The sequence below is a fragment of a genome, unplaced genomic scaffold (genome assembly GCF_019419815.1).
Source record: "Pyrus x bretschneideri cultivar Hongxiangsu unplaced genomic scaffold, Pyrus_bretschneideri_v1 Contig21, whole genome shotgun sequence".
NCBI lineage: Eukaryota > Viridiplantae > Streptophyta > Magnoliopsida > Rosales > Rosaceae > Pyrus > Pyrus x bretschneideri.
Window position 1 is genome coordinate 3226832 of NW_025999513.1, and position 27163 is coordinate 3253994.

General features: G+C 40.0%; 5 protein-coding genes across 6 annotated transcripts; 2 read left to right on the forward strand and 3 right to left on the reverse strand.

The window, feature by feature from the left end:
* Nucleotides 1-253: 253 nt before the first annotated feature.
* Nucleotides 254-4789, reverse strand: LOC125477293 (pentatricopeptide repeat-containing protein At1g19720-like). The gene is made up of 2 exons (XM_048584248.1): nucleotides 4692-4789; nucleotides 254-707 (listed from the first exon to the last, which is right to left on the reverse strand). Exons 1-2 carry the CDS (start codon nucleotides 4787-4789, stop codon nucleotides 254-256), a joined length of 552 nt encoding a protein of 183 aa, XP_048440205.1.
* Nucleotides 4790-9640: 4851 nt separating this feature from the next.
* LOC103959222 (40S ribosomal protein S18) lies at nucleotides 9641-11839 on the reverse strand. The gene is made up of 4 exons (XM_009371567.3): nucleotides 11682-11839; nucleotides 11422-11582; nucleotides 10715-10903; nucleotides 9641-9958 (listed from the first exon to the last, which is right to left on the reverse strand). The coding sequence occupies exons 1-4, from the start codon at nucleotides 11682-11684 to the stop codon at nucleotides 9853-9855; spliced, it is 459 nt and encodes a 152-aa protein (XP_009369842.1). The 5' UTR covers nucleotides 11685-11839; the 3' UTR covers nucleotides 9641-9852.
* A 2507-nt stretch (nucleotides 11840-14346) lies between these two features.
* Nucleotides 14347-15724, forward strand: LOC103959221 (photosystem II D1 precursor processing protein PSB27-H2, chloroplastic). Its single transcript, XM_009371566.3, has 3 exons — nucleotides 14347-14559; nucleotides 14902-15305; nucleotides 15417-15724. The coding sequence occupies exons 1-3, from the start codon at nucleotides 14478-14480 to the stop codon at nucleotides 15552-15554; spliced, it is 624 nt and encodes a 207-aa protein (XP_009369841.2). The 5' UTR covers nucleotides 14347-14477; the 3' UTR covers nucleotides 15555-15724.
* Nucleotides 15725-17211: 1487 nt separating this feature from the next.
* LOC103959256 (pentatricopeptide repeat-containing protein At5g65560-like) lies at nucleotides 17212-20788 on the forward strand. 2 transcript variants are annotated; one of them, XM_048584379.1, is made up of 3 exons: nucleotides 17212-17424; nucleotides 18206-19379; nucleotides 19588-20788. In XM_048584379.1, the coding sequence occupies exons 2-3, from the start codon at nucleotides 18224-18226 to the stop codon at nucleotides 20598-20600; spliced, it is 2169 nt and encodes a 722-aa protein (XP_048440336.1). In that variant the 5' UTR covers nucleotides 17212-17424; nucleotides 18206-18223; the 3' UTR covers nucleotides 20601-20788. The 2 variants fall into 2 exon arrangements, with proteins under 2 accessions (XP_048440336.1, XP_048440337.1); XM_048584380.1 differs by having other exon boundaries at nucleotides 18222-19379.
* Nucleotides 20789-21935: 1147 nt separating this feature from the next.
* On the reverse strand, nucleotides 21936-24503 carry LOC103959220 (imidazoleglycerol-phosphate dehydratase 1, chloroplastic). The gene is made up of 8 exons (XM_009371564.3): nucleotides 24197-24503; nucleotides 23984-24108; nucleotides 23758-23862; nucleotides 23534-23626; nucleotides 23047-23121; nucleotides 22795-22857; nucleotides 22394-22503; nucleotides 21936-22191 (listed from the first exon to the last, which is right to left on the reverse strand). The coding sequence occupies exons 1-8, from the start codon at nucleotides 24459-24461 to the stop codon at nucleotides 22164-22166; spliced, it is 864 nt and encodes a 287-aa protein (XP_009369839.2). The 5' UTR covers nucleotides 24462-24503; the 3' UTR covers nucleotides 21936-22163.
* Between the last annotated feature and the right edge of the window lie 2660 nt (nucleotides 24504-27163).

A 27163-nucleotide genomic window follows, 5' to 3' on the forward strand; every position in this document is an offset into this window, starting at 1 on the left:
TTACATCATTTAAATTAATCATAATTTAATTTAAATTAAAAACATTTAATAAACCAATAATTAAAAAAACAAAGCTGGAATTAAAGGATGATTGTGGTATACTAGGAATCTTCTCTTTCTTCCCCGTTCAATTCTGCTTCTTCTCCTGTTTCTTCTTCCACCCCAGTTCTTTCCCGCCAATTTTTTTCACCTCAATTTTTTTCACGTTAGTGTGGACTACCACCCACGCCAATACTTTTGTATCCACTTCACACTACTCACACCAGAAGCCATTTTTTTCACCCCATAGTACAAAACGCCATCTCTCATCATTGAGTAAAAAAGCTCCACCACCTTTGGTCTCACCAATCATGATCAACCAAGAGTACAAATTTCTCTCAAGCATTGCGTAGAACACCTTAGGCGCATCATCCAAAAACCCGCATTTCGCATACATGCTCACCAACTTTGTCTCAACAAACGAGTTCAATTCCTCAACTACATCAATACGCTCATAGATCTTCTGACCCAATTGAATATAATTGGTGTCAATGCAAGATTGAAGTAAATTCATGTAAGTAGTGGAAGTTACCTTCAACCCACTTTTGGCAATGGAGTCAAGAATGGTGACGGCCTCCGTGAACTTACCATTCATGCGGAGGTAATTCAAGTGAGAGTAGTGTGAATTTGGAGGGTTTTTCTGGACTCCTTCTTGGACAAAATTGCACCTACAAAACAAATAACACCTTAGGTCAACGCCAAGCGCCTCACGCACCCACGATGATTTTGGGGGGGGGGGGGGGAGGGCTTTGGCCGAAGAACCTTCGATGCCAAAGTTAGAATTTTGAGGGAAAAATGTTTGGAGAATTTAGAGAATTTTGTAAGGGAGTTGGAATTGAGTTTTGGAGAAAATGAGGGTGTTTATATAGGGGTGTGGTCGGCCACCTTGGGAGGAGATGGACCAGCCACTTAGATGGTTTTGCGGGTGAAGTTCATGATTTGTGTTTAATTAGCAAAATAATTAATCAATTAATTAGCTAATTAATATAATAAAAAGGAATGATTTAGGGGTTACCTTGTGAAGAAGATATGACGAGGGATGGATGAAATAGGTTATAAATAAATACCTATTTGGGCACTTTTGACTTGATTGAGGGATTGTGACATCCCACATCGCCCAGGGGAGTGATCCTTATATGTATATTCTCATCTCTACCTAGCACGAGGCCTTTTGGGAGCTCACTGGCTTCGGGTTCCATGGGAACTCCGAAGTTAAGCGAAAAGGGGGCCAGAGCAATCCCATGATGGGTGACCCACTGGGAAGTTGCTCGTGAGTTCCCAAAAACAAAACCGTGAGGGAATGGTAAGCCCAAAGCGGACAATATCGTGTTACGGTGGTGGAGCGGGCCCGGGAAGTGTTCCGTCCCGGGCCGAGATGTGACATTTGGTATCAGAGCCTAACCCTGGTCGCGTATGTGCCGACGAGGACGTCGGGCCCCTAAGGGGGGTGGATTGTGACATCCCACATCGCCCAGGGGAGTGATCCTTATATGTATATTCCCATCTCTACCTAGCACGAGGCCTTTTGGGAGCTCACTGGCTTCGGGTTCTATGGGAACTCCGAAGTTAAGCGAGAAGGGGGTCAGAGCAATCCCATGATGGGTGACCCACTGGGAAGTTGCTCGTGAGTTCCCAAAAACAAAACCGTGAAGGAATGGTAAGCCCAAAGCGGACAATATCGTGTTACGGTGGTGAAGCGGGCCTGGGAAGTGTTCCGCCCCGGGCCGGGATGTGACAGGGATGATTGCCCACTGCTTACGCGTAGAAATCCCGATGTGCCTCGAGGGTAATCTTGTCTTTTTACCCAAAAATCCACGTGTTGCCTCCATATTTTTCTTGATTATAATTGGCTCTATAAATGTCTCTATACCTGCTGGGCTATTCATAGGATAGGGTAGCAGGTGTAGAGATCTTCAGCTTTGATGCAAATTCTTACTTGGACTTGGAATTAGATTCTTCTAGGAAAGGGAAATAAATTGCCTCCAAAGCCTATATAAGCCTACCTTAAGTAAGGGATTAAATCAACTTCGGAGGGCAATTATTTGTCCTTACAAGAAAGAGAAAAAACTAGAGATATTTGTTCCCCTTCCCCTAGCATTCTTCTTTGCTTTCCCGTGCAAATAACTGTCTTCCATTGATTTATTTGTCTTTTCCATGCCGCACTGGTGTATGAAAAACTTAATTCTCCTTGTCTTCTTCTTGGGTAGTGCTACCAAGGAACAGCCGTCGGGATGATGCGGCACGATGGCTAGCAAGGGCCAGGAGTCAGCTTGGCATTGGCCAAGGAGGTGGTGTGGCAGGGCCCACTACTTATGCTGCTCAGCTTGACTGAAGCCAATGATTGGCTCAGCATAGGCTAAGGTTTAGGTTGCTTGCCAAAAATGAGGAAACATGCTTGAGTTTGATTTCTCAGCTGTTGTAGATGGAGCAATCAAGGATGAAGCTGCTGAAGATGAAGTGTCAGCTGAGCGAATTGTTGAGTGCAAAGTGGTTGTTGCCCCCTGATTATTTGCTGCTTAGTTGGTCTTCAAGCATTCGATCTTTTGAGTTATGTGGCCTTCTCGCATTGGAGAGCTTACCCATATGGGTGTCGGAGAATTAGTTTACCCTCTTGCACTAGAGAGCAATTAGTTTACCCTCTTGCACTGGAGAGCTTACCCATATGGGTGTCGAAGAAGTGGTTTACCCTCCGGCACTGGAGAGCAATTAGTTTACCCTCTCGCACTAGAGAGCTTACCCATATAGGTGTCGGGAAATTGGTTTACCCTCTCGCACTAGAGAGCAATTAGTTTAACCTCTCACACTTGAAAGTTTACCCATATGGGTGTCGGGGAATTGGTTTACCCTATCGCACTGGAGAGCAATTAGTTTACCCTCTCGCACTGGAACTTGCGTAAGGGTGCAAGCGCAGTGAGCTACTACCAGAATTATTGGGCCATTATTAGTCGTTTCGTCATGTGCCCTTTTGAGGCTTGGTTGGTGCAAGCCACAGGGTAAGATCGGCATGGCTAGGAGTCATAGTGCAAGATTGGCACAGTTATGAGCCATGATGATAGATCAATGGCTGCCGAAAGTTGTGGAACAGGTAAACAGTACTTTGAAAGCATAGCTGGGGCTGGCTTGGGCCAGGTTATGCACAACAAAAGGAATTAGACCACTAGGCATGTGATGTGATGCTTCAGTATTGAATCGTCTGAAGTGTTGTGAACAAGGTCTGCCCCCGGTTCTCGGTAGTTAGGCTGGTGTGTCATTCTAGTACTCGTTTACCACAAGTACGCCATTAAGCTGAGCTGCTCGATCTTTGTCAAAATTCGACAATCTATGCGGGATAATCTCATCTGCTTGATCTTGTCATTGAAAGATGACCCGCTTATGTTAGTTATGTTTCATCAAAGCGCCTTGTCAATAGCTTCGTTGCATTGGAAATCGCGCAATCACTCGGTCGGGAGCCTTTCTACTTCTTCCTGAATTTACCTTTGTTGGGGGTAGTGGAGCTCTCGACTACCCCCAGTCATGACCTGCTGGTCTAGGATGCTCTTCCATATGTTCAGCTCGTTTATGTCGTAGTTGCATATGGTATGTTTCTAGCAGATGAGCAGGGTAACTCGCAAGCTGCTGGTTAAACTTGAACAGGATTGAGTGATTGCTTCTTTTCGTCCGTTGTGCTGCCTACTCCAATGTGAGGTGGAGGATGCTATTTGCGGGCCTTGCCGCAAATGAACACGTCGCCTGGAAGGTTGCTTATGTTGATTATCGAAGTATGGCCCCAATCATGAGTGTATGTTCATCTGTGGGCCTAACTGAGAGTGCATGCTCCTCCGCACGCTAAAACAAGAGTATACGCTATCTCAGGGGCCTAGTCAGAGTGTACTCCGTCAGAACGCTGAGTTCGTGACTGGTCAAGTGGCTGCTTATTGGGACACTGCTAGAGAGGTTTATCGTCTGCCCTTGTCCTACTTTGAGAAACCTCGTCTAGGGCACGTTGCATTTTGGTACGCTATAAGAGATGATTCACTAAGGTTGTCTGATGTGCGAGGACGCTTGTCAACTTTATGACTTGTCGAGACAAGTGTTGTTCAGCATTCGAGTTATAAGAACTTGGACAAAATACATCTCCTTGAGTAGTGGAAGTGTAATGGACTCCTAGGCGCGAGATTTAAGCTGGGATGTCAAATTTGCGAAGAAATGCGGTGAAAATGCCCCTGGTTCAATCATAGGCCTAGAAATTTGAAGCCGAGATGGTTGAAGAAATCTTGGACCAATTTGGGCTGCTTGAAAGGCCACGAGAGTGGGTTGGGCCTCGGATTGGACCATGGGAGCAGGATGGGATCATCGGTGCAGGTAGAGCAGGGCAGTTAGTGTGGATTGCCCCGCGTGTTATGCGTGTGGGTGCTGGGCTTGGGCTCTGCTCGAGACTGCGCTGGCCTTGGGCCTACGAGCTCTAAGCTAATTCTCCTGCCTTAACTGTTTGGGCTTGCGTTGCTGAGGTAATGGCGTGGGCCTGTTTGTGTTAGGCCTAGCACGACTGCCTTACAACGTGGGCTGCAGATTGGGTTGTGCATCAAGTAAACGAGGCGTGGGCTGCTTCTAGCGCCTAGGTTTGTTGCTGCAAAGTGGTGTGGGCCTAGGCTTGTCATTGCCTCGCTTCTTACCATGGGCTTGTTGCTATGGAGTTGGCGTACTCCTCACTACCATGGTGGTCCCTGTGGCTACCATGGTGGTGGTGCTCTGTGGTGGCAAAGTTGATCATTTTGCCATCTCTTTGAGCCTCGTGGATTGTCCTGGTAGGGCTATGTCTTGTCCTCCATCATTTGATTTGGATCTTTGAACGTAGGAAGTTTCGTTCGTCATGGTTTTCAAATTTCCCATCATTCTATTTTTTTCCTCACCTCTATTCAAAGAATTAAAAAATTCTAGGAATAAAAAAGTATGAAAAATTTACGAGTGAACGAGAAACGAGAAACTTTGAATGCGAGAGTCTTTTTCGAGTGTGTGAATCAAACTCTCAATGAAAGCATCAATTTGTGGATGCAAATTCTCGCCTTCTTCTTTTTGGACAAAATTGCACCTACAAAACAAATAACACCTTAGGTCAAGGCCAAGAGCCTCATGCACCCACGATGAATTTTGGGAGGGGGAGCTTTGGCCAAATAACCTCCAATGCCAAAGTTAGAATTTTGAGGGAAAAGTGTTTGGAGAATTTAGAGAATTTTGCAAGGAGTTGGAATTGAGTTTTGGAGAAAATGAGGGTGTTTGTATAGGGGTGTGGTCGGCCACCTTGGGAGGAGATGGATCGGCCACTTGGATGGTTTTGTGGGTGAAGTTCATGATTTGTGTTTAATTAGCAAAATAATTAATCAGTTAATTAGCTAATTAATATAATAAAAAAGGAATCATTTAGGGGTTACTTTGTGGAGAAAATATGATAAGGGATGGATGAAATAGGTTATAAATAAATACCTATTTGGCACTTTTGACTTGATTGAGGGATGATTGCCCATTATTTGTGCTTAGAAATCCCGGTGTGCCTCGAGGGTAATCTTGTCTTTTTAACCCAAAAATTCATGTATCACCTCCATATTCTTCTTGATTATTTTTGGCTCCACAAGTCGTAGTCCACACTAAAGTGAAAAAAACTGGTGTGAAAAAAAAAAAGGCGTGAAAGAACTGGCATGAAGAAAGAAATAGAATAATTAGCAAGATTGAACTGAGGAAGGACGAAAAAGACTTCTTGTATACCACAATCATCATTTAATTCCAGCTTTTTTTAATTATTGGTTTGTTAAATGTTTTTAATTTAAATAAAATTATGATTGATTTAAATGATATGGTTGTCCACATCAGATGCCACATAAGGTGGTATATAAATATGGTACAAAAGCATGGATGAATAGCATTACTCTATTTCTTTTTTCTTTTTTTAATGACATTACAAACTAACAGTATTTTAAGAGGAACGATAGCGTTAGTCAGTTGTTAGAGCATTTCCAATGCTAACACAACTAATTATGAGGACTCATTCAAGGGTTTAGGGTTTAGGAAATGGTGATGGTAGTGGCAATGGTGGTGGTATTACGGGGTGTGGCAGATAGGGTGTAGAAGTAACAAGGGTTGTAAGGGTAGCAACAGAGTCAATAGTGCGGTTATGGTTGTGGGTGTAGATGTAATGTGAAATCCCCGCTGTTTAAAATTATGTATGTCATATTTAGTATTTTTATTCGTAGTTCCAACATATTTGTATTTGCGGTGTATAATTTTTTTTCGATAAGTAAAATGACGAAAATGCCCTTAGTGGGCTAGACGGGATTCTTCGTGGATGTATTTGATCCTTTCATGATTTTTCTGATTTCTTTACAAATTTGGATAGTATGTGTCGATACAAATGCATGGGCGCAAACGGGGCGTAATTTGGAGCTATAACGAATAAGTTATAAACAAACGAAGTTAGGGGCATAATGGTCATTTAATTATTAATCTGGAAGGCTCTAGATTTGTTGGAACTTTGATCTGGTGCCATGTGTGTGGCTAGGATGGAATGAAGATGAGAGAAATGAGGGGAAAAATTGCCCAATTATAGAAAAGAAGGAAAATAGGGGAAATGAGGGAAGAGAGAAGAATAGGAACTGAATCTCAAAACCCTTGACCCAATGACCCAGTTCCTCCATAATTTACGACGATGATTCTAGCATTTTTTCGGTGATCCAAGGCTCACCACCACCTGTAATCTACCCAACATCGTCTAAGCTTCTATTTCCACCTAAACTCGACAGGCAATTGGACACGATTTCATGACGAACAATCTCTGACACCCACGGCGGAGATCCGCTGCTTTGGCAAGCTTCATTGTCGATAACCACCACTAAACGACTCCTCTTAGCCCCAGGAGCAAGGCCCAAGCATTGGAGGAGTTTGTTTTGGTGACGAATCGAAGCTCACATCTTTCGGGGTTTTAGACGCTTCAAGGGATTTTCTGGCCACTTCTCGGCCGAAGTAGGCTTTGGCCTAGGTATTAAAAATTTTCCTCTCTTTGAGTTGTACATTTTTGCAAATTTGGTGAATTTTAGTGTTGATCGGAATTTGGAGTTTTCGTTCGCTGGAAATCGCCACCCGTGGCGGCATGTGGCCAGTGGGCCGACACTGCCTTTTTAAGTTAAATTTGATGTTCTAATTTTAGATTTGATATCCTTTTAATGTGATTGTATAGTTTGAACTTAGTATTGAATATTATGCCAATTGATCATAATATGAATTAACGATCTACCGTTGGATTGTCACCAAACTTTAAAAGATTATTGTACATACTATTTAAGGACCTTAGGAACTAACGGATCGGGAATCCGACATACGGATCTTCCCAAATTGGATTTCTAAGTTTGTAAAATCAAACGTTGACCTTCACTTAATCTTAGCGATTGGCAGAGATCTAATCGATGGATCGTAATCAAAATTTTAGTATGTTGTTCTAGAAGAGTAGTGAGACTCTTGGGAAGTTACAGATCAAAAATCTGATAGGCGGATCTTCCGGTTTAGATTTCTAAGGTTGTGGACCCTACTCTTGACCTTGGTCGACGATTGACTTTTTAGTCAGCTAGCACAAATTCTTCTAGCGTGTTGCTGATCTTAAAGTGTTGTTGAGATTCCATGGAGCTTATTTGGCTCAGAATGATGATGTATCTTCCTCGATTGACGTGCACCTCGCTTTACGTACTGATGGCATCACATTGTGTTATGCTTGTTTATTTATGTGATTTGACTTGTGTATTGAACTTATTGTGGAGTGTGGTTGATCTGTATGTTTGGCCAAATGTAATAAAATGTGAGGCTAGTAATGGACCATGAACCTATTGTCATAGGGTTTGTTGCTTCGAGACTTGTTTCACATATTGTATTATTATTTCATTTCTCGTTTCGTTGAGTCGTTCTAATTGTGTACCTTGTGTTTTGTTCCATTTCTTGTTTCGTTGAGCTTTTGTATTTTAAGTACGTGTTTCATGTCTTGTTCTTTGAGCGTTGCTATATTCCTTGGACTTTCGCTCGGTTCCGTTGAATGATCTGGAATTGGGTTTCCGCTAGGGTTCCGTTGAGTGGTCCGGTTCCCTGCTCCGTCTGGATTCTATTGAGTGGTCTGGGATCGTATCCAGCTTGGATTTCATTAAGTGGTCTAATATTTATTGTACTCTGCGATTCTGTTGAGTGGTCCAAAATCGTATCCATTCGGATTCCGTTGAGAGGTCTGGAATCCCTTCTACTTCGCGATTTCGTTGAGTGGTCCGAAATCGTGTCCTGGTTTGGATTTTGTTGAGTGGTTCGGAATCCCCTTTGGTGTCTTGGTTCCGTTGAGTGATCCGGAACCTGATGTTGATGGATTTGGTTGAGTAGTCCGAAATCGCATCATTTGTCTTGTTGGTTTCTTGGATTTGATTTCAGCTTCAGAGATGTAAGATTCGGCCGAACTGTGTTGCTTTAGCCCTGAATTTCGGTATATGGTATGTGTTATTGATTGATGTGATTGTGGAATGATGTTGGTTGTGATTGTTGTCATTATGATTAGACTCGTTGACCAATATGGCTAGAGACTTATGTTGCGCATCGTCGAATGTTAGTCGTGATGCTGCATGCTTGTTATGTGGTCGAACGTTAGCCATAAAGTATATGAAAATTACTACACAATTCGAATCTTGAATTATGCTTTGTACATATCTCGGAAAGGGTCGGTTGGATATATGGATACTTGATGACATCACGCGTAGATCATGGACGTATGTCAGGATAAAGGCGTGACATGTGGTCGCAGTGGTGGCAATGGTGGCGGGGTGGCGACGGGGACAACGAGACTAGTGGCAATTGTGATGGTGGTGGTAATGGTAGTAGTGGTAGTGGTGTTGTAAGGTTAGTATTTGTAATGGTAGGTGGTGGCGGTTCCTTTGTTCTCTAAGAGATAAAATGAGTTAAAAAATTAAACAAAACGATTTTTACAAAATAATGATGGTATTACAAGAATTAAAATATTAATTAAAAGTTTAATTCCGCTTTTTATTAAAGCAGAAGCAGCCTATAAGCCATGACTTTTAAAATAAATAAAATATTTTACTTTTACTAAACATTTTTATTGTTGAAATTTAACATAAAGCACTTTTTTTTTGTTTTTTGTTTTTTTTTTTTGATGAAGACAAACAATAGCAAACAAGCCTTACTAATTCAGACCGAAGAGAGAGAGATTATTACAATATGTACGACCGATATTGGTGATGACTTTTTTTAGACCTTTTAGAAAGCGCGTAAAGTTTAATGCGAGTTCCAAAATAGTTGTAAGCAAATTTCTTCCACTTCTGAGTCTCGCGCACGATGAACTAGTAATCTAACATTCTGGTTGGAAAGAAGCAGATTTTGACATCGAACTTCAAATCCCACCTCAAACATCAAATCTTTTTCTGGTGGTCTACACTTGACATTCAAGTCCCAAAATTGATAGTTGATTCAAGACTTGATATCCAAGTCTAAAGTTTGAGTTTCGGAACAAGGTCGGAAGGTCCGAATATCAAATCGGGTTGAGGACTCAAACGAAATACTTTTGATAGAACAGATAACTGAGAATATCAACTTAACATGGAGAATCGAATTCCATTGCACAGCATACCGTCCTCAAACACAAAGATGAAGCAGAGTCTCAATCAAGGAATATAAATAAAAGACAGCTAGACGTACTGCATTAATCCATCAAAACTGAAGTCGATCGAGGCTAAACACTAGAGGGTATTTTAAAAAGTAACACAACTTTCGCATCATGACATCCGGGACAGGTGGTAAAATTCTTCAACGCTTCTTGGAGACACCAACAGTCTTTCCCCTGCGGCCAGTGGTCTTAGTGTGCTGTCCACGCACACGAAGGCCCCAGTAGTGTCGAAGACCACGGTGATTCCTGCACATCAAGAACATCAAGAAACAAACATCAGTCACTCTCCAATCACAACAATCTTTAAAATGATCTCAATATGTAATACATATATATATACTCAAAGACATTAGAAACAAGCATCAAGTAAAAATCCGATAGATAAATACTTATATTAGAGGAATATCCTTGTCTTGAGCTTCAACAAAGGGGCAGAAGATTCTATAAAGCTGAAAAGCCAGATATAGTTGACTACCACAGAATGAGATTGGGTAGAGGGAGTGGCTGTAAGCCACTGCCAAACAAACTGTGTCAAACCGATTTGCGTCGATCACAGTACAGCCACAATGTACATGTAACCTCTAAGCCTTTGTGATACTCAACTAACTAATAACTGAACAAAAGTCAAAGCTTACAATTGTAATTCTTGAAAGAGTATGCAATAGTCTTCTTAAATGGCAGGATTTAAGATGATGTTGTTAGCCTTCTATGATTTAGGAGAAATGGCCAGCACAACGTAGAAAAAATGTCAACTACTGAACAATACCGCCAACCAATCATATGGTATGATAAAAACTTTAGCACCACAAACATACATGACTCAGAACAATTAAGATGACGAACAGTTCTCAATCGACAAAAATGCATAACAATAGAACTGGTATAGAACTTCAACTATCGAAACAATGAGCATACCAACTTACCAAACAATAACAATATCATAAACTCAAAACAAGAATACAACTGGTACCGAACAACAAGAGAATTGACTAGAAACCAGACCTGATCTTCTTCAAGCGCTCAAGGTCATCCCTGAGCTTCATGTCCAAAGCATTGGAGACCACCTGGGAGTATTTACCATCCTTGTAGTCCTTCTTTCTGTTCAAGAACCAGTCAGGGATCTTGAACTGGCGGGGGTTTGCCACAATAGTCATCAGATTGTCAAGCTCGGCAGCAGATAGCTCACCAGCCCTGCAGTGTTTCCCAATTAGACCCATATACACAAATTATAATTTTGTGTGCACAAAACAATGAACTAGATTGTCATAAGCATAAATCATACAGTAATAGAAACATGAAAAAAATAAAACAGAGGAACGCTTTTTGCGAACCCACATCACTGATTAGTGGCATAAGGGACAATATTGGGTGAATCCAAATATTACATTTGCAAATAAAATCAGCTCAAATATTACAATTGCAAACAAATATTCAACCCGATTTTTAGAACTGGAAATAAATCATACATTCCAGCTATAAAATGATGTAATTTTTTTGTCAAAACAAACTAAATTCATGCTAAATCAAATGGCGGTACACAAGTTAGATAATTTCTACGATCATAAATTAGAGCAACAAACAAATCCCAACTAAATTGACTGCATTTGCATACAAAAAAAAAGACCTCCGAAATGATTAATCAAATCGAATAAATAGATCTATGAATTTTTTTTCAGAAAATAGATAAAACTAACTAAGAAAAAACGAACCTTTTGTTCATGTCGACATCGGCCTTCTTGCAGACGATGTTGGCGAAACGTCTGCCGATACCCTTGATGGAGGTAAGGGCAAACATGATCTTCTGCTTTCCATCCACGTTGGTGTTCAGCACACGCAGAATATGCTGGAACTCCTCATTTGCGACGAGAGACTGCAAAACAAAGGAAAATCCGATTAAGATTTAGGGTTGAAGATTGAAGACGAAGGGAGACGTCGAAGCGAGTGGATCGAATCGGAGCGAGTAACTAACCATGGCTGCGACCTTAGGGGTTGGCGGCTCTTTGCTCTCTGTAACTCTGCGTGCGTGTGTGCGAGAGTGCGGGCGCGCCGGGTGAGAGGGTGCTTGTGAAGAAGAAGATGGTTTTTAAAGCATCAGATTTAAGCGAGTTCGTAATGCCTAAAACCCTAGATGGTAATTATATGCTGCGGCGAACCCCTACGTGCATTACTTAGTGATGATTTTCTAGCCGTCGATTTATCATACTTTGCTCAATGAACATTTGGCCCTAATAAAATCAACTCCAATGGTGGGCTAAAAGTCAAATTACCCTCCAAAATTTCCCTCCAAACCGACTCCAACCCAAGGGGAAAGTTTGGGCTAAATGCTAAATGCTAAACCAAGGCCAAATTCCTCCCAAAATTTAGCCCAGAAATCGGAGTGGACTCCACCCAATAGTTATCGGAATTTAAATATTTTTAGATTAAAATGTTCATAAAATTAATTTACAATAGTTTACATATTTATTTTTTTTTAAAAATTTAATTTAACAAAAAAAAATAGCCTAAGTTCATTCTTTAATAATCCCGGACTAAAATTTTAGGCTAGAACGGTTGGAGCAGAAAAACAGTTTCTGGGCTAAAAGCTAAATTTTCTGGGCTAAAATATTTGGCTTTTAGCCCAACCATTGAAGATGGTCTAATGCACTGGCACCCAACTTATTTAATTCACTCAAATGAATAATGATTGACCCTAATAAACAGTAATTGGCCAAATGCAACTCCACCCCTAAAAAATGCACTGGCACAAATGCATCTCCACACCTAAAAAATATGCTGGCACTTAGTTCATTTAAAATATTATTAATTTTTTTTATAAAATAATAATTAAAAATTTTAGTTTTAATTTTGTATATAATTTTTAATCAATCTTGTCATGCCACGTGTCATTATCCGAAAGCACTATGTTGTGGATAGATTTTCGATAAGATTTTCAAACAATCCCGACCCGCCACGTGTCACTATCTGTTTACAATAATTTAGACAAGATTTCGGATTAGGATTCTTTTTCCTCCTCTTTCCATCTCTTCCTCTCACATTCTCTTATTTTGTCTTTCTCTTGCTATAAAAAATTAGTATAAGATGTTGACATGGCTTAACCGTGACCGTTCAAATAGAAGAGGAGGGAAGGGGAAGGAAAAAAAGAGGGGAGAGAATCCTACTCCCAAGATTTCGATCAGATTTTCAACCAATCTTGTCATGCCACGTGTCATTATTCGAACGTGCTCTTTTGTGAGTAATTTGAACCTAGCATTGACACAACGTAACATCTTCGATGAGCTTCCACGTAGCCATTTTTTTCACAAAAAAAAGTATATGAAAGCTTTGGTTGAAAGTGTTGAAAATATTGAAATGTGGTGTAAGGTGGAAAATGATGGTTAGGTATTTATAGAAAAAAATAATAATTTTTTTAATGTATTTTTAAACAATTTTTAATAAGCTAATTAATCTGGACCGTTGGATTTGAAAAAGATTCAAATCCAATACCCCAGATGTGGACATGTGGGCAACGCTCATAGTTCTAATCGTTTTGTATTTTTTTTTCTTTTTTTGGGCCAAAACAGTGGACCGTTGATCTTAAGATCGGATGGTCTAGAACGCGTCATGTCACTAGCCGTTGGGTTTTAATTTTTTTTTTTACCGTTGGCAATCCAACAATCCAAAAAACAAGCTGTTGGAAATCCAACGGCCAAGAATGAGCCACGTGGCTTCTCCCTGCTGTACTTTTCCTGTCGCCAATGCGCGCCCACTCACACGCGTATCCCACACACTTGATGTAAAAAAAAATCGGTGGGCTTATGCGACGTCATGTTGACGCTAGCGTGACATCACATAGGTAGGGCCTTTGCTCAGCATGTCTTGGGCTAGTCTAGAAGCTGGCTTGGGCTGGGTGCTAGCCTATTAAGCTCGGCTGGAGTGATTTTTGGGGGTGGCGGCCTCTTTTTTGGACTTTAGGCCAGCCTAAAAAATTGTGCTGGAGTTACTCTAAAGTACTACAATTTCACCCCATAGTTTTTTAATTATTCTTTGGTACCCCAAATTTTTATTGTCAATTACAATGGCATGTAGACTTTGTAGCAAATCTTTGGCCTATTGCAATTCAAGACAAAATATTTGGTATGGTTGTCTTATTAGAGTAATTTTCACATACAAGGCTATATTTGATTGTCAAACTAAAATATATGAAGATTATATCCTTTTATAAAGAGTGGTTTTTCAAATGGTGTGGTCATAACACCCCAACACAAAATTTTCTCCTAATGATCGACTGAAACAAAAAAAATTTTTTGCCAACATGATTTTTTATATTGCCTCATCAAAACAGAGTGTAAAGGATTTTAAAGATTCAGTTTAGCTAATGTTGTCGCTCTCGCTTAATTATTAAACTTGTACTAAAATGGGAGACAAATACGATTCTCTTGATAATAGCAGACTTGTTAAAATAACCAGACATCAAGTAGTAATTATGAATTTTTGATAGTGTTTAGTGTTTTAGGCTCTATAGCCAATTTTGCAAAAGTTTAGGGGTGCAAATATAAAAGCATCAATGGGAGCAATCAAATTACCATTGTACCCTTCACGTTTATCAAAATATCTTGACGTGTCCTATTGGATAAAAATCCACCGGCAATAAGATAAACCAGGAGACGCGCAGTTTGGAAGCAAGAAGCTGAGGCAGAAACTCCACAAGCTGCTCCCACTGAAGGTGAAATTCTGTGCGGATATGGCTCTTCTCGCATTTGGTTGAGATTAGTTGAAGAAGAAGAATATGGCTCTTCTCGCAGAAAAGATCTGCCTCCCTGTAATTTTCAGGACGAGGGAACATAATACCTTCAAACCTGCCAAACTGTGTAAGTTTGTTTCATATATCTGCTGTTTCTGTACCAATTGAATTGTAGTTAGGCTGCAGTTCTCTGGGAAATATACGCGAATGAGACTGGTTACAAACTTTAACCGCCACGGGGTAGCCCAGTGGTTGCGGACGAATTCCATCCTCGTATTCCACACATCCTGATGTGGAAGATAGGGTTGAAATGGAGACCTTAGTTCTTCTTACAGAAATGGTTACCCAAAAACTCCTCACGTCATTTTTTTTGTTGATATACGACTGCATAATGCTTCCTTGTGCAAGGCCCGAGTTAAACTCAATAGCCAGCTTTCTCTCTTTTGACTATTGTTTTGCAACATCACAGATAAAGTGCAGTACAGGTGTGAGCTACCCTCTCAAGAAGCTTTATCAAGTCGCCGGCATTTTGTAACCGGTGCTGGTGCTTCGATTACAACGGCTTTAACCATCAGCAATGTCTTAGCACCATCGCCGGTTTGGGCTGATGACAAGTCAAATGGCGAAGAGGAAAATGATGGAGTTATAGGTGCTCTTAAAACGCTGTTCGATCCCAATGAGAAAACAAAGTCCGGAAAAGTGTTGCCAAAGGCTTACTTGAAGTCGGCAAAAGAGGTTGTGAAGACACTGCGTGAATCGCTGAACGAAGACACCAAGGATAATGCTAAATTTCGACGAACTGCAGATGCAGCAAAGGAATCGATTCGAGAGTATTTGAGCACTTGGAGAGGACAACAAGAGGTGGCTCAAGAGGTGTATATAGCTAATTAGTTTGTGTGTATGTTCGAGGAAATGGAATGGAATTGTCGTGTTAGTTGATTGATCGCTAAGAATAATCTAAGTCTTTTCGGTTCACTATTGCAGGAATCTTACGTTGAGATAGAGAAAGCAATAAGATCGTTGGCCGGATTTTACTCCAAGGCAGGGCCATCTGCTCCACTGCCTGAACAAGTCAAGTCTGAAATATTGAATGACTTGAACACAGCCGAAGAGTTTTTGTGACGGCATTGCCTTTATTGGGGGCATCAGAGATCGATATTGCTTCCTCTCTTATGTATAATTGGGTAATATATGGTGGAAGCCTAGAAGGAATGTTGGCATTGTTTAATTTGTACCATTGTTTTCTCCAGTTTTATGTGAATGGTGTGTAAATCATATTCCTCTTTTCTTTCTTTGCTGATTTTCCAGTTTTCCGTAGCTTGGCGGAATATGTTTCATCTTGTTTTAACTTCAAGTTACCTTCATGGTTTGTTTCAAACCTTGTCGGAATGCTTCCAACTTTTACGAATACGTGCAGCTCAAGAACTATTATTTGTGGGAAGCTCAAACTTTGCCTCAAATCTGTTGTAGTTGTGGGTGTTTGATTTATTTATCCACTTCCTCCTCCATACAGGATGTCCAGAAAAAGAGTCCCCTTGAAGCTGCGTTATATCTTATCACAAACAATGGCCATTACTTGCGGAGAAAACAATGGTGTGGCGTCGGTAAAATGCTTTCATCGTTCTTGGAATTGGTGTAGTGAAATGCTGAACTACGAAGCTCGCGTCAATATTTTGGGTTGGTTTTGCAACAGGCTCAATATATAGGCAGAGAATGTTTATGCAACAGGCTCAATGTAGTCAATGTCTGTAAATTATCAATATCATTCATTTTTCATATATCTTGGCCATAAAAGAATCTACAAACACACGTAAAGGATCAAATAAGCCGTGTTTGTTTGCAGTTTTGGTTGATGTTCGCTGCTACGAAACAGAAAGAAAGTTGCAGGATGATACATTCTGTAGACTTACCACTGATGATTCATGATCACGGACACCAGCACATTTGGTTCTGATTTTGTTCAAATTTGAGTGCTGTTCAAAATTGGTGCCGAAAAGAATAGTGCATTTGGCATTAGGTTAAAATTGAAGTAACATTTCAAACCAGGAAATAACTGACTATATTGATGGGAAGATGAGCGCTTGTTACACTCGCTCTAAGCATCTACCTCGGCATGGACGGCTTTTGGAACGGTAGGCCTCGCGCGCCATTGGCGTTGGCTCTATCGTTTTTTCTTGTTTTTGGGAGATTCATTGAATTAAAATTGGTTTATTTTTGGTAAATTGTTGCTAACTAACTGCTAGAATGGTCTTTCTAATCTTTTCTTTGTTTGTTGTTTTACTCCCAATTGGGATAGAGAATTTGAGTTCTTAAATTCATTTTGTATTACAAGCAAGTCACGTAACTTAACTTGATGGAAAATTAGTTGGATATAATAGCCCAAAAATCATTATTTAGAAACTTAATTTTTCCTCAGATAGCAATTTAAGAACTAAATCAGCACTTACTCTTTAATATTGAAAGAATTTTGAGATTTAGTGTTCAGATTTCCTCTTAATATCGCTCATATCACGTTTCAAACCAAACTAGATATAACAAAATTTTACTTATAATTACAACTAATTAAGCTCCATGGCACGATATTATTGGGAAGCCAGACCACTCCTTTGATTTTAATTTTTGGTCAGTATGGCTGATTCAATCGTACACACAGGCAATCATTTAATTCAAACGGGAGCACTATATTGCGACTGTTATATTCTGACTCAATCATATAATGCTATGTGAATATAAACTTATACATGGCATTGCGTTATTGATCCGGAAAATCACCGTGTTGGAATACCCGTTGCACATAAGTCATTTTCCTCATTTGAACCAGCTGGAACCAAAATCACATATCCTTCCTTTTAATTCATCTTTCAGGCGTCATTTTTTTTTTCACTGAAAAAAAACTGAAAAATTCCTCTCAAGCTCTCTCCTTTGTTTCCTCCAAATACTAAAAGCTCCACTCGCAGCAGCTACGAATCCATTCCACCGGAAGCGTTTTCAGGTTTGTTTCTTTTCTCTTCTCTTCTTGTTGGTTTGGTTAATGATTTACTTATTTTGTAGCGTTTTGTTTGGGATTTATGTTTTGTTGAATAAAATCAAAAGCTCTCTCCTTTTCTAAAGTTTTTGCTCAAAAGCTTTCCATTTTTTATGTTTTTGCACCAAAGTTGTCGCCTTTCCTGTGTCTTTGCTCTAAGCCTCTCTCATTTTCTTAGTTTTTTTTGTCACAAATTCTCTCCTTTTCTTAGTTTTTGCTCAAAAGCTCTCTCATTTCTTAGTTTTTTGTCACTAATTCTCTCCTTTTCTTGGTTTTTGCTCAAAAGTCCTCTCATTTTCTTAGTTTTTTTTGTCACTAATTCTCTCCTTTGGTTTTTCCCAAGAATGTTCTCATTTTCTCGTTGATTTTGCCCAAAAGAGTTCTCATTTTCTTAGTTTTTAGTCACTAATTCTCTCATTTTCTTAGTTTTTGCTCAAAAGCTTTCATTTTCTCTGTTTTTTCTCCAAAGTTCTCTGCTTTTTTTTCCTCACAAGCATCAGGTGTGTATTTTCATCATCTTGTTTGGTTATACATTTAGTTTCCAGATCTTGCTAAAAGATTTGAGATTATCCCGTTTGTTCAATGAGTTAGGGTTTATATGGATTTACAGTGCTGACATAAAGCTCTCTCCTTTTCTTTGTTTTTGCATACAAGTTGTCTACTTTTCTTAGTTTCTGGTGACAAAGCTCTCTTCTTTCACTAGTTTTTGGCTGACAAACTTCTCCTTTTCCTTGTTTTCGGTCACAAGTTCCTCTCCTTTTCAGTAATGGCGTCTTCCTCCAAGACCACCAGCAACCTCTCTCTGAGCGACTTGGAGCAGTTGGACGATATGAAATACGCCCCCAAAGACTACGACCAAATCCTCCAGAACATGTTGACCCAAGAAAGCATGTGTGCACAGACAATCAAGATGATTGTCGAATCGACCAGATATGGCCTCAACCTTGACGTGGCCGCTGAGATCGGGTCCCAGGCCGGCAACAGTGGTATTGTTCCCAAGGTTGTCCCCCTCACCGCCGTCATGGACTACTATGCCAGTGCCGGAAGAACCAGTGATGCTTTCAAAGTGTTTCTGAAGATGTTAGCAAACGGGATAACCCCCAATGCGTACACCTATACCGTGATCATCAAGGCACTTGCTTCTTGCTCCCCCAGGGACCCTAATTTTCCACATTTCGTTAAGTTTGCAAAGATGTACTTTGTGGAAATGTTGGACAAGGGATTGCAGCCAACTCCTGGCACCTACATTGCCTTGTCTGAGAAACTTGACGAGGGCAGAGACAGAAAGGAGTTTGGAGAGCTGATTAAAGCTAAGGGGTTTGTGCTTCCTCCAGATGATTTTCATACGGCTGAGAGGGATCAGGAAATTCCATTTATCACTGAAGGCCTAGTTGAAGCTGCTTTTCGTCAAAGGAAGGTGTTTGAAGATGCAACCAAAGACACTAATGATAAGGAAATGCAACAAACATTTGAAAAGATGCGCACCAATTGGATTGTGGAAGAAGCATGGAGAATGTATCATGGTTTGTTAAAGGACAGCCAAGTTGATCAAGCCAATGAGTTCTATAAACAGAACAAGAGGGGAATAATTCCCGACGTGGCCATCCACACTGTCGTGATTGAGGCCTACGCCAATGCCGGGAAGGCTAAGGGTGCTCTCAAGGCTTACAAGCACATGTTGGCCAATGGGGTCGACCCCAATTTGTACACTTACAGTATACTGATCAAGGCACTGACTGCTGACCTGGATTTCGTTCTGACTGCCAGGAAATACTTTCTGGAGATGTTGGACAAGGGAATAATACCCAATAGTGATATCTATGAAGCCGTGTCCAAGGGAGCTAAGGCAGAGGACAGGGAGTACATGGAGTTTGCTGAGGCTGTGCTAGCTAAGGGGATAAAAGTCTTAAAGGAGAAAGATGGTGAGTACAGCCAAGTTCTGTTGTGTACTGATTGATCGCTATGCTATGTAGTTAGCAACCGATTTCGATCCATATAAAAAAGGGAGTCTGCCTAATGTAGCTGGTTTAGTCCTTCACTCAATTCCAGATTTCGTTCCAGATTATCTAACTTACTTGCTGTCATTGTTTAACATGCCATTGCAATATCTAATTGCACCCATTTTTGCAGTATCAGGCAAAGAAGGCGACCGAGAAGACTTGGGAACAATCTTGCTCATGTTAGAATGTGGGATCCCATGTAAGGCTGAATCGTACAATATGATCATCAGGATGCTCGCCTTCCATAATCCTTGCCCCTCTGCTGTTCAGTATGCCAAGAAGTACTTTCTACAAATGCTTGAGAAGGGAATGCAGCCTGATTCCGGTACCTATACCCTCGTGATGGAGGCCATTGCCTGCCAATCGGACAGCAAGGCGAAGGTGATAGAGGAGGCCAGAGAGTTTATGAAGCAAATTAAAGATAAGGGTCTTTTGCTTGACAATCCGAGTTATTTTGAGTTCCACGACCACCTTGAAGATGCAGTTGATACATTCAGGATGTTCGAATATGCCACCAGAACCGATGACGAGGAGATGAAAGAAATCTTCTTGAAGTGGCGCACCAATCGAGAGGCAGTCATGAAATTTGGATTTGATATGCTCAGTGGTCTGGTAGATGACGGCTATGGGGATGAGGCCCTTGAGCTTTTCGAGCCGGTCTTTGAAACAGGCATATATCCCCCCATTGTCCTGCACACAGCTATCATCCAGGCCTATGTTGATGCTGGCAAGATGAAGGGAGCTTTCGAGGCCTACCTTCGCATGTTAGCGGCTAAGATCACTCCCAACTTCTACACTTATAGTGTCCTCATCAAGGCACTCTCTGCTGATCCTAACTTGTTTAAGTCTGCCAAGGTTAACTTGCTGGATATGATGAAGAAGAAAATGCATCCTAACGCGGGTACCTACACAGCAGTGTTTGAGGGCTTTGCTCGGCAGGGGGACAAGGGAGTGGAGGAGGGAAGGGAGTTTCTGAATGAGATGAAGGGCAATGGATTTGAGCCTAACGAGGGCGCTGTGAGGGAGGTGCTGAGAGGAAGAAAAGGTGAAGTGGTCGAAGGGGTCATGGAAATTCTGTTTGACAAGTCTCACCTGCCTTGTGTTTCTTCTTTGACAAACAGGTTTCAGAACATCATGCAGTGAATATGGTTGGCCTGCTGTTGTTGTTATGTTGTCTGATGCAGAAAGTTTAGTGTAATTGCTGCTGGTACCATTAAGATTAGTAATTCCAGATATGCTTTCGTATTGACTGTTGCAACTAATCGCTTAATTATGCTGTAACGAACAAGTTTAGTGTTCTCTAATCAAAACCATATTCCTGTTCTCTTTCATTACTCATGTTCAGGCTTGTAGAATTTTAATTCTGATCTTCGTTCTGTTTAGTCGAGCAAGAGATAACCGCGTTACGCCAAGGAGTTACTTTCAGTTCTAATGGAGAGTTTTGATTCCAAGTTTTCATGTGTGAATTATTGAATGTATGTGGAGACATTCGATGCAAAGTGATTCTGTTTGTATCCTAAATTTATTAAAAGGTGTAGTAATCATTATTTTGGATTGTATGTGGAGACTTTGGATGCAAAGTGATTCTGTTTGTATCCTAAATTTATTAAAAGGTGTAGTAATCATTATTTTGGATAGCAACCGTTACAACTTTCATTCAAAATAAAACATTTTTTGTCTTACAAAATAAAACATTTTAAAGAGAAATAAGAGACAAAAGTTGTAACCTCAAAAGGATCATTGTTTCACATTATGACAAGTTCTGGACCAATACTCTTGGACTTTTGATTCTGAGAGCAAAGCTTGATTAAAATTGATAGACTGACGCTCCAATTTCCTATTCGTACCATTTGTGTGAAGCTAGCAAAAATATTTTAATAATTGTATGTGTATGCACTAGCATGAGCTAATATGACAAATAATAGCCCGATTGCTTATGTCACATCATCATTTAACGGAAAGTTTAATGTATATAATATCGCGTTTACTGTTGTTATCGAGTTTTGATGTTGGAATGCCTCCCCTAATCGTTTGTATCACATTCCAAACCAAAATGGATATCAATTCATTTACACGCACTACAATGACAACAACATCCGCTGCTCCATGAATTCAAACCCTGGCAGGCTAGCACCATACCACCCACCATTGCTCTACTCTGTGCGTGTTTGTATTGTTGACTCATAATGCCTTACATGTGGGGGTAAAGTTGCATTTAACAAGTACGATGTAACCGTGACGTTTTGGAACAATAAGACTATAAAGATGTACTTTGTGGAAACGTTGGACAAGGGATTGCAGCCAACTCCTGGCACCTACATAAGCTATATCCTTCGGAAAATCGGAGTATTGGAAGTCGGAAGACTGATCTGTTAACATAAGCTATACCATAGAAAACAAATCATCCGTCGTTTCCTTATTTGTTATGCTGCTCCTTTCCCTTCACATTTTCATAGAAAACAAAGTGTTTGCTTTCAGTTTCGGAACAAACTAAACTCTTAATAAATCAAAATCTTTGGTTTTGTTCCTACATAGAATCAACAACACGGAAAAGTTTATTCCAATTATAATGTTACATATACAACAACGATCTGCCATGTAGACATAGACCAACAACGTGGCATCCGTCACCGGAACCATTGACACTCTGGTAAATCTGATGATCTTTTTGCTTGCGGCTTAACATGGAAGACGGGATATGAAGCATCAAGAGCGTGACAAGACACCTTTCGAACTGCGCAGAATAGGCTCCACAAAGTTAAGATTGAGTTTCATATGCCAAAGAGTAAACAACGTTGACCAACATGGTTGATTAACCAAAGTGCATTTAAAAGAATTAATGGAATTTTGTCCAAAAAAAACAAATTAATTAATGCAATAAACCATCCATTCAAAGACTATTACTCATTTTCAATTGAGATAAGTTCATTTCAAACCTTGGCACGGTCCCCAGGCGACGTGGGTCAGATTCTGTTGCTTGTCTGAGAGCCCTTGCAAATGCTTTGAAGGTTGCCTCAATAATATGGTGAGAATTTCTTCCAGCAAGCTGTGCCCAACCAAAAGAAGAAAACTGTCAGAAACAAGAAACTGGAGCTATTTGAAAACTTACACCCTGCTAGTTGATGAAATCAAAATAAAAACCATAAATGGTGTAGTCACTGACAAGTATAGAATTACAAGTATAAAAACTCAATAAATCACGCAGAGTCTATGCTCAAAGTACAGATATCAAATCATGCACAATGAGATGGCAATTCGGTCGTTGAAGTTCACTTCTAGTCCGTGAACACACAAATATTTGGATGATTCAAGATTTTTAAGCAGCTCTGTATGTTACCTGCCGGATGTGGAGTGTCATACCAGAAGTATTCACCAAAGACTGGAAAAAATGTTCCACCAGCTATGAAAAGGACAGTTCCAACAACAATTAGTAAATTGGAATGCCTAATATTTCCAAAAATAAATAGAAAGAAAAGATCTCATGTAGCTCCATAGAGTAACATATATTAAATCAATATCTCCAGCAATGCTTTACAGATGGATAACATATGCAGCAGGAATTTGAAGCCTAAGTCTTAAAGTAAACTACCTGAGTGTCATATGTGCCAACCCTCTCGGTGGGTATCTGGAGATCATAACTCAAATGTGGCCGGCCAGATAAATCCTGAATAAAAACTTCCAGTTAGGTAAATATTTCTCACTTTTTGAATAAACAAGGACAGTTGAATCTTATATATATAGCACTCTGATACTCCTGTTAACTGGCGCAAGAGTCAACTCTAGTATGTGAAATCAAGTTATCATGATGAAGCTCAACCCTAAGGATAATCTACTCAGTTTCATCATATTGTTTGGCGTCAAACCTTATCCGGAAATAACCAAAATCTCCGAAGGGGTCATTTATGGCCTATGAGCCGTAAGTTTATATTTTGTAATGCATAAGTTGTTTTTAATCAACCTGTCATACCAACTGATAGCATTTAATTTGTTCTTAAACATTCAAATGAGTATAAATGTTTCTCTTAAGATTTTAACATCACTAACTAATCTTACAGAAATGATGACGTAGAGCATACCAGTGAAACATGTATGAGTGCTTCATCAAGTGGAGCAGAGAAGTCACCAAACCTGTTGATTCCTTTTCTATCGCCAAGTGCTTGAAGCAAAGCCTGCAGACCAAGCAAAATAGCTTAATCAGCTGCCTACTATGAGACACAGAGGAATCCAAAAAGTCAAGCTGGCAGACAATAGATTCTGAATTTTCCAAAGGAAACATCAAGATGCCTGCTTTCTACCGTACCGTTCCTATAGCAAGAGCAACATCTTCATTTGTGTGATGATCATCAATGTGGATGTCACCAGTAGCCTTTACATGCACATCCAGCAACCCGTGCGAAGCAAGTTGCTGAAATAAACAAGTAAAATCAATCCAAAACAAACCAAACACGATTAATACATCAATGCCTTTCACCAAAGATTGAATTTTGAGCTATAATTATGAGAGCTAAGAGAAAAAGAATACTGACATCCAACATATGATCAAGAAACGGAATCCTAGTACTGGATTCAGCGATTCCAGTGCCGTCCAGGTTGATCTTGACCGAGACATTGGTCTCTTTAGTCACCCTCTTAACCTCCCCAATTCGAGCCCCTGCAAAAATTGCACCAGCAATTAGGAATCCCATTAAATTCCTATACCCAGTTTAGCGATTGAGATTAGGATTGGGGTTAAGGTTTACCTGAGTTAATTGGGGTTGGGGTATCGGTGAGAGTGGAGCCGTTGTTTTCGGCCAGGGAGGCGCGCGGCGGAGCTGCTCTCTGAGAGTCCATGGCTTTGAGCTTTAAGCGGTGGAGGTGGTTTGGTTTTAGTGAAGAAAGTGATGGCCGGTGAGACGGCGGAGCGGGTGTGAGATTCGGACGAGAAACCGCGAAGGTAACCCGCCGTTTTAGTGGCGTAGGTGAAGAGGTTGGAATACTGGGTGGCGCGGAGAGTGATAGCTCCATTTTGTGAAACGGATCGGATCCTCACTCCTTTTTGTTAGGAGACTTTTGTAGTGAAATTGAAATGTTTTGAAGTAGAAAAAAATAAAAATAAAAATAATTATAAAATAAAAACAAAAGAATAAGAAAATAGACGCGGTTTAATGGTTATTTTATTCCTGTGTGCTTTCTATCTTTCATGGCTAATAATGTATTTTTGGTTTGAACAAAAAAGTTGTTTGTTTGACATTATTGAAATTATTTTAAAAGTAGCTTTTAAAAAAGTTGGGTTAAAATTGTGTTTGGTAAATGAAAAAAACAAAAGAAAACAAAAAAAAAGTGTTCTTGGTCAAAATTAAGGATCCAAAACAGCATAAGCAGTTCTACCCTTACTATTGAAAGCAATGATTTTTTTTTTTCACAGCACAGCAACCCAAACTATCCCTAAGACTCATTAAAAGCACTTTGGGATTCTCTAAAAGCACTTTTAGGTAATGAGGCGCTTTATAAAGAAGTGCTTTAAGTGTGTCATTAAAACACACTTGAATTTAATAGAAAGCTGGCTCATTTAAGAGTGCTTATGTAAGAAGCACTTATGCTTACAACTATTTTTTGTATAAGTTTTTTTGTCAAACGTAATCAGAAGGATTCTTATCACAATTGGTTCTTGAAATTGAACATTTTAATCAAAATGGTCCGTGAAATACATAATTCATAAATATGGTCCTTGAAAATGAATCTCGCAAATCAATTTGGTACTTGAAAATAAATCTCGCAAATCAATTTGGTCATTCCGTTGCCTTTCTCTTAAACTTTCTATTAGTGTGTTGATGTGGCATACGATGAATCCCACCTATCTAATCATATAGCGCCATAGGAATTAATTTTTAATTTTCTTAAAAAAAATTGGTTTTATGATTAGTCTACGTGACACCATAAGATTGGACAGGTGAAATCCATTGTGTGCCACTTTAGCACACTAACAAAAAGTTCAACGAAAACACCAAATTGATTAGCAAAATTTATTTTCAATGACCAAATTGATGGATTCTCTATTTCAGGACCATTTTGGTCTAATTTTGAAGATCAATTGTGATAAAAACCTAATCAGAAACATTTTTAGTTGTGATAAATACTTTTATCTAATAAACCAAGTTTAAAAAGCTCAGTTCCCACCACAACAATCAAAGGAGATAACAATGGAATCAGTCAACAGGAAGGCTCGCCTCAATCCAATCCTTTAGTTGTTTGAATATTTTGAATTCAAAGTGTGTTAATATTTTGAATTTGTATTTTCTATAATTTATCTTTTGGTTTGTTTTGAAGATTGTGTTCTTCACTCAAACTCTACTTGTAAAGTTCCATATAAATGTTAAATCAATATAAGCTCATCATCGAGCACAATTCTTATATGGTATCAACCTTTTTACAGTCTCATGACAAATTTATTTCTCAAATACAATGGCTTCTTTCGTTGCCCTTACTGATGTTTCTACCTTTCTTCCTCTGAAACTTGATCGTCACAATTATCCTTTGTGGCGTGCACAATTTGTTTCGTTACTTAAAAGTCGAAGTTTGATGCCATTTGTTGATGGCACCTCTCAATGTCCACCTACTTTCCTACTAGATGATGAAGGTCAACTCACTGACACCATCAACCCTCTCTTCGAATCATGGATCCAGCAAGACCAGATGGTACTTTCTTGGCTCACCAATTCTCTTTCTCTCTCTGTTATGCATGTTGTCGTAAAATGCATCAATGCTGCCGAGGCCTGGAAAGGTATGCACCCTTATCTCACAATTGAGCTATTCAACACCACAACAACAACATCAATATCTCCATTAACACCCTAGTGAGCTTAGAATCGAAAGAGAACACCCCGAACCCCTCATTTTATCTCACCCTACACTGTTCACCGAAGTTCTCCGGCGAGTTTCCTCCTCTTCCGGCAAAGGTAAGCCTTGAACCTCATCCAAAAGTTGTAGATCATGTCTTATTGTATGTTGGGAAGTGGTTTTAAGAAGTGTTGTCGATGTTTGGACGTAGGAACCTCACGAGGGAAAACTTCCCCAGTTTTCCGATGAGCACCACCTTTTTCGGGGCAATTTTCTGCCAAACCATGGCGAGTTGGCCGGCGTGCAAGGTATCAATCTCTTCGTCTCACTAAGTACAACTTTCCTTTTTGTTTCACCCAATTTCGTTGACTATTGAAGAAGTTATATCCATTTGAATCTTACCCAATTTTCGACGACCTCTGCGGCTTTCGAGGTATTTTTCGGCCAAACCACGGTGATTTAGACCTCGTGTGAGGTACCATTCTCTTTGTATCGTCGAGAGCTATGATTTTCGTTTTTGAATTACTTGATTTCGTTGAGTATTGGCAAAGTTATGAGCATTTAAAATTTGTCTAGTTTCTGGCCGAATTCCGGCATTCTCTTTCAAATGGGTCCGGCGACCCACAATTGGAACTTAGGTCGGGTTTTCAAGCCCCAAAACCCCTTCGAACCAGGCCTTTGGGCCGAACAAATTAGGGCCTTCGGCCCCTTGAAAAACTAACCCAACCCTTATTTTTTCTTTTGTTTTTATCCTTGGTGTGTTAAATTGAATGCCTTGGGCTTTTTCTGCGAAGGCCCTAAACCCAAACCCAATTTCCCATTTTAATTTCCTAGGGGCCTTTGGGCCGGCCTATGATCCCAGCCCAATTTCAAACCCAAACCCCTTAGCC

What these genes read in the sequence shown, in the direction of transcription:
- LOC103959220 (XM_009371564.3), bottom strand. Translation starts at nt 24,461, where the DNA reads ATGGAGCTATCACTCTCCGCGCCACCCAGTATTCCAACCTCTTCACCT. An exon ending in TTCTTGATCATATGTTGGAT is followed by an intron (nt 23,863 to 23,983) that starts GTCAGTATTCTT and finishes TGTTTATTTCAG; the next exon opens with CAACTTGCTTCGCACGGGTT. An exon ending in CGCCTGGGGACCGTGCCAAG is followed by an intron (nt 22,192 to 22,393) that starts GTTTGAAATGAA and finishes TATTCTGCGCAG; the next exon opens with TTCGAAAGGTGTCTTGTCAC.
- LOC125477293 (XM_048584248.1), bottom strand. Translation starts at nt 4,789, where the DNA reads ATGATCAACTTTGCCACCACAGAGCACCACCACCATGGTAGCCACAGG. An exon ending in TCCATAGCAACAAGCCCATG is followed by an intron (nt 708 to 4,691) that starts GTAAGAAGCGAG and finishes TTTGTTTTGTAG; the next exon opens with GTGCAATTTTGTCCAAGAAG.
- LOC103959256 (XM_048584379.1), top strand. Translation starts at nt 18,224, where the DNA reads ATGGCGTCTTCCTCCAAGACCACCAGCAACCTCTCTCTGAGCGACTTG. An exon ending in AGTCTTAAAGGAGAAAGATG is followed by an intron (nt 19,380 to 19,587) that starts GTGAGTACAGCC and finishes CCATTTTTGCAG; the next exon opens with TATCAGGCAAAGAAGGCGAC.
- LOC103959222 (XM_009371567.3), bottom strand. An exon ending in GATGTCGACATGAACAAAAG is followed by an intron (nt 10,904 to 11,421) that starts GTTCGTTTTTTC and finishes GAAACACTGCAG; the next exon opens with GGCTGGTGAGCTATCTGCTG. An exon ending in GAGCGCTTGAAGAAGATCAG is followed by an intron (nt 9,959 to 10,714) that starts GTCTGGTTTCTA and finishes CTTGATGTGCAG; the next exon opens with GAATCACCGTGGTCTTCGAC.
- LOC103959221 (XM_009371566.3), top strand. Translation starts at nt 14,478, where the DNA reads ATGGCTCTTCTCGCAGAAAAGATCTGCCTCCCTGTAATTTTCAGGACG. An exon ending in CTTCAAACCTGCCAAACTGT is followed by an intron (nt 14,560 to 14,901) that starts GTAAGTTTGTTT and finishes GCAACATCACAG; the next exon opens with ATAAAGTGCAGTACAGGTGT. An exon ending in AACAAGAGGTGGCTCAAGAG is followed by an intron (nt 15,306 to 15,416) that starts GTGTATATAGCT and finishes TCACTATTGCAG; the next exon opens with GAATCTTACGTTGAGATAGA.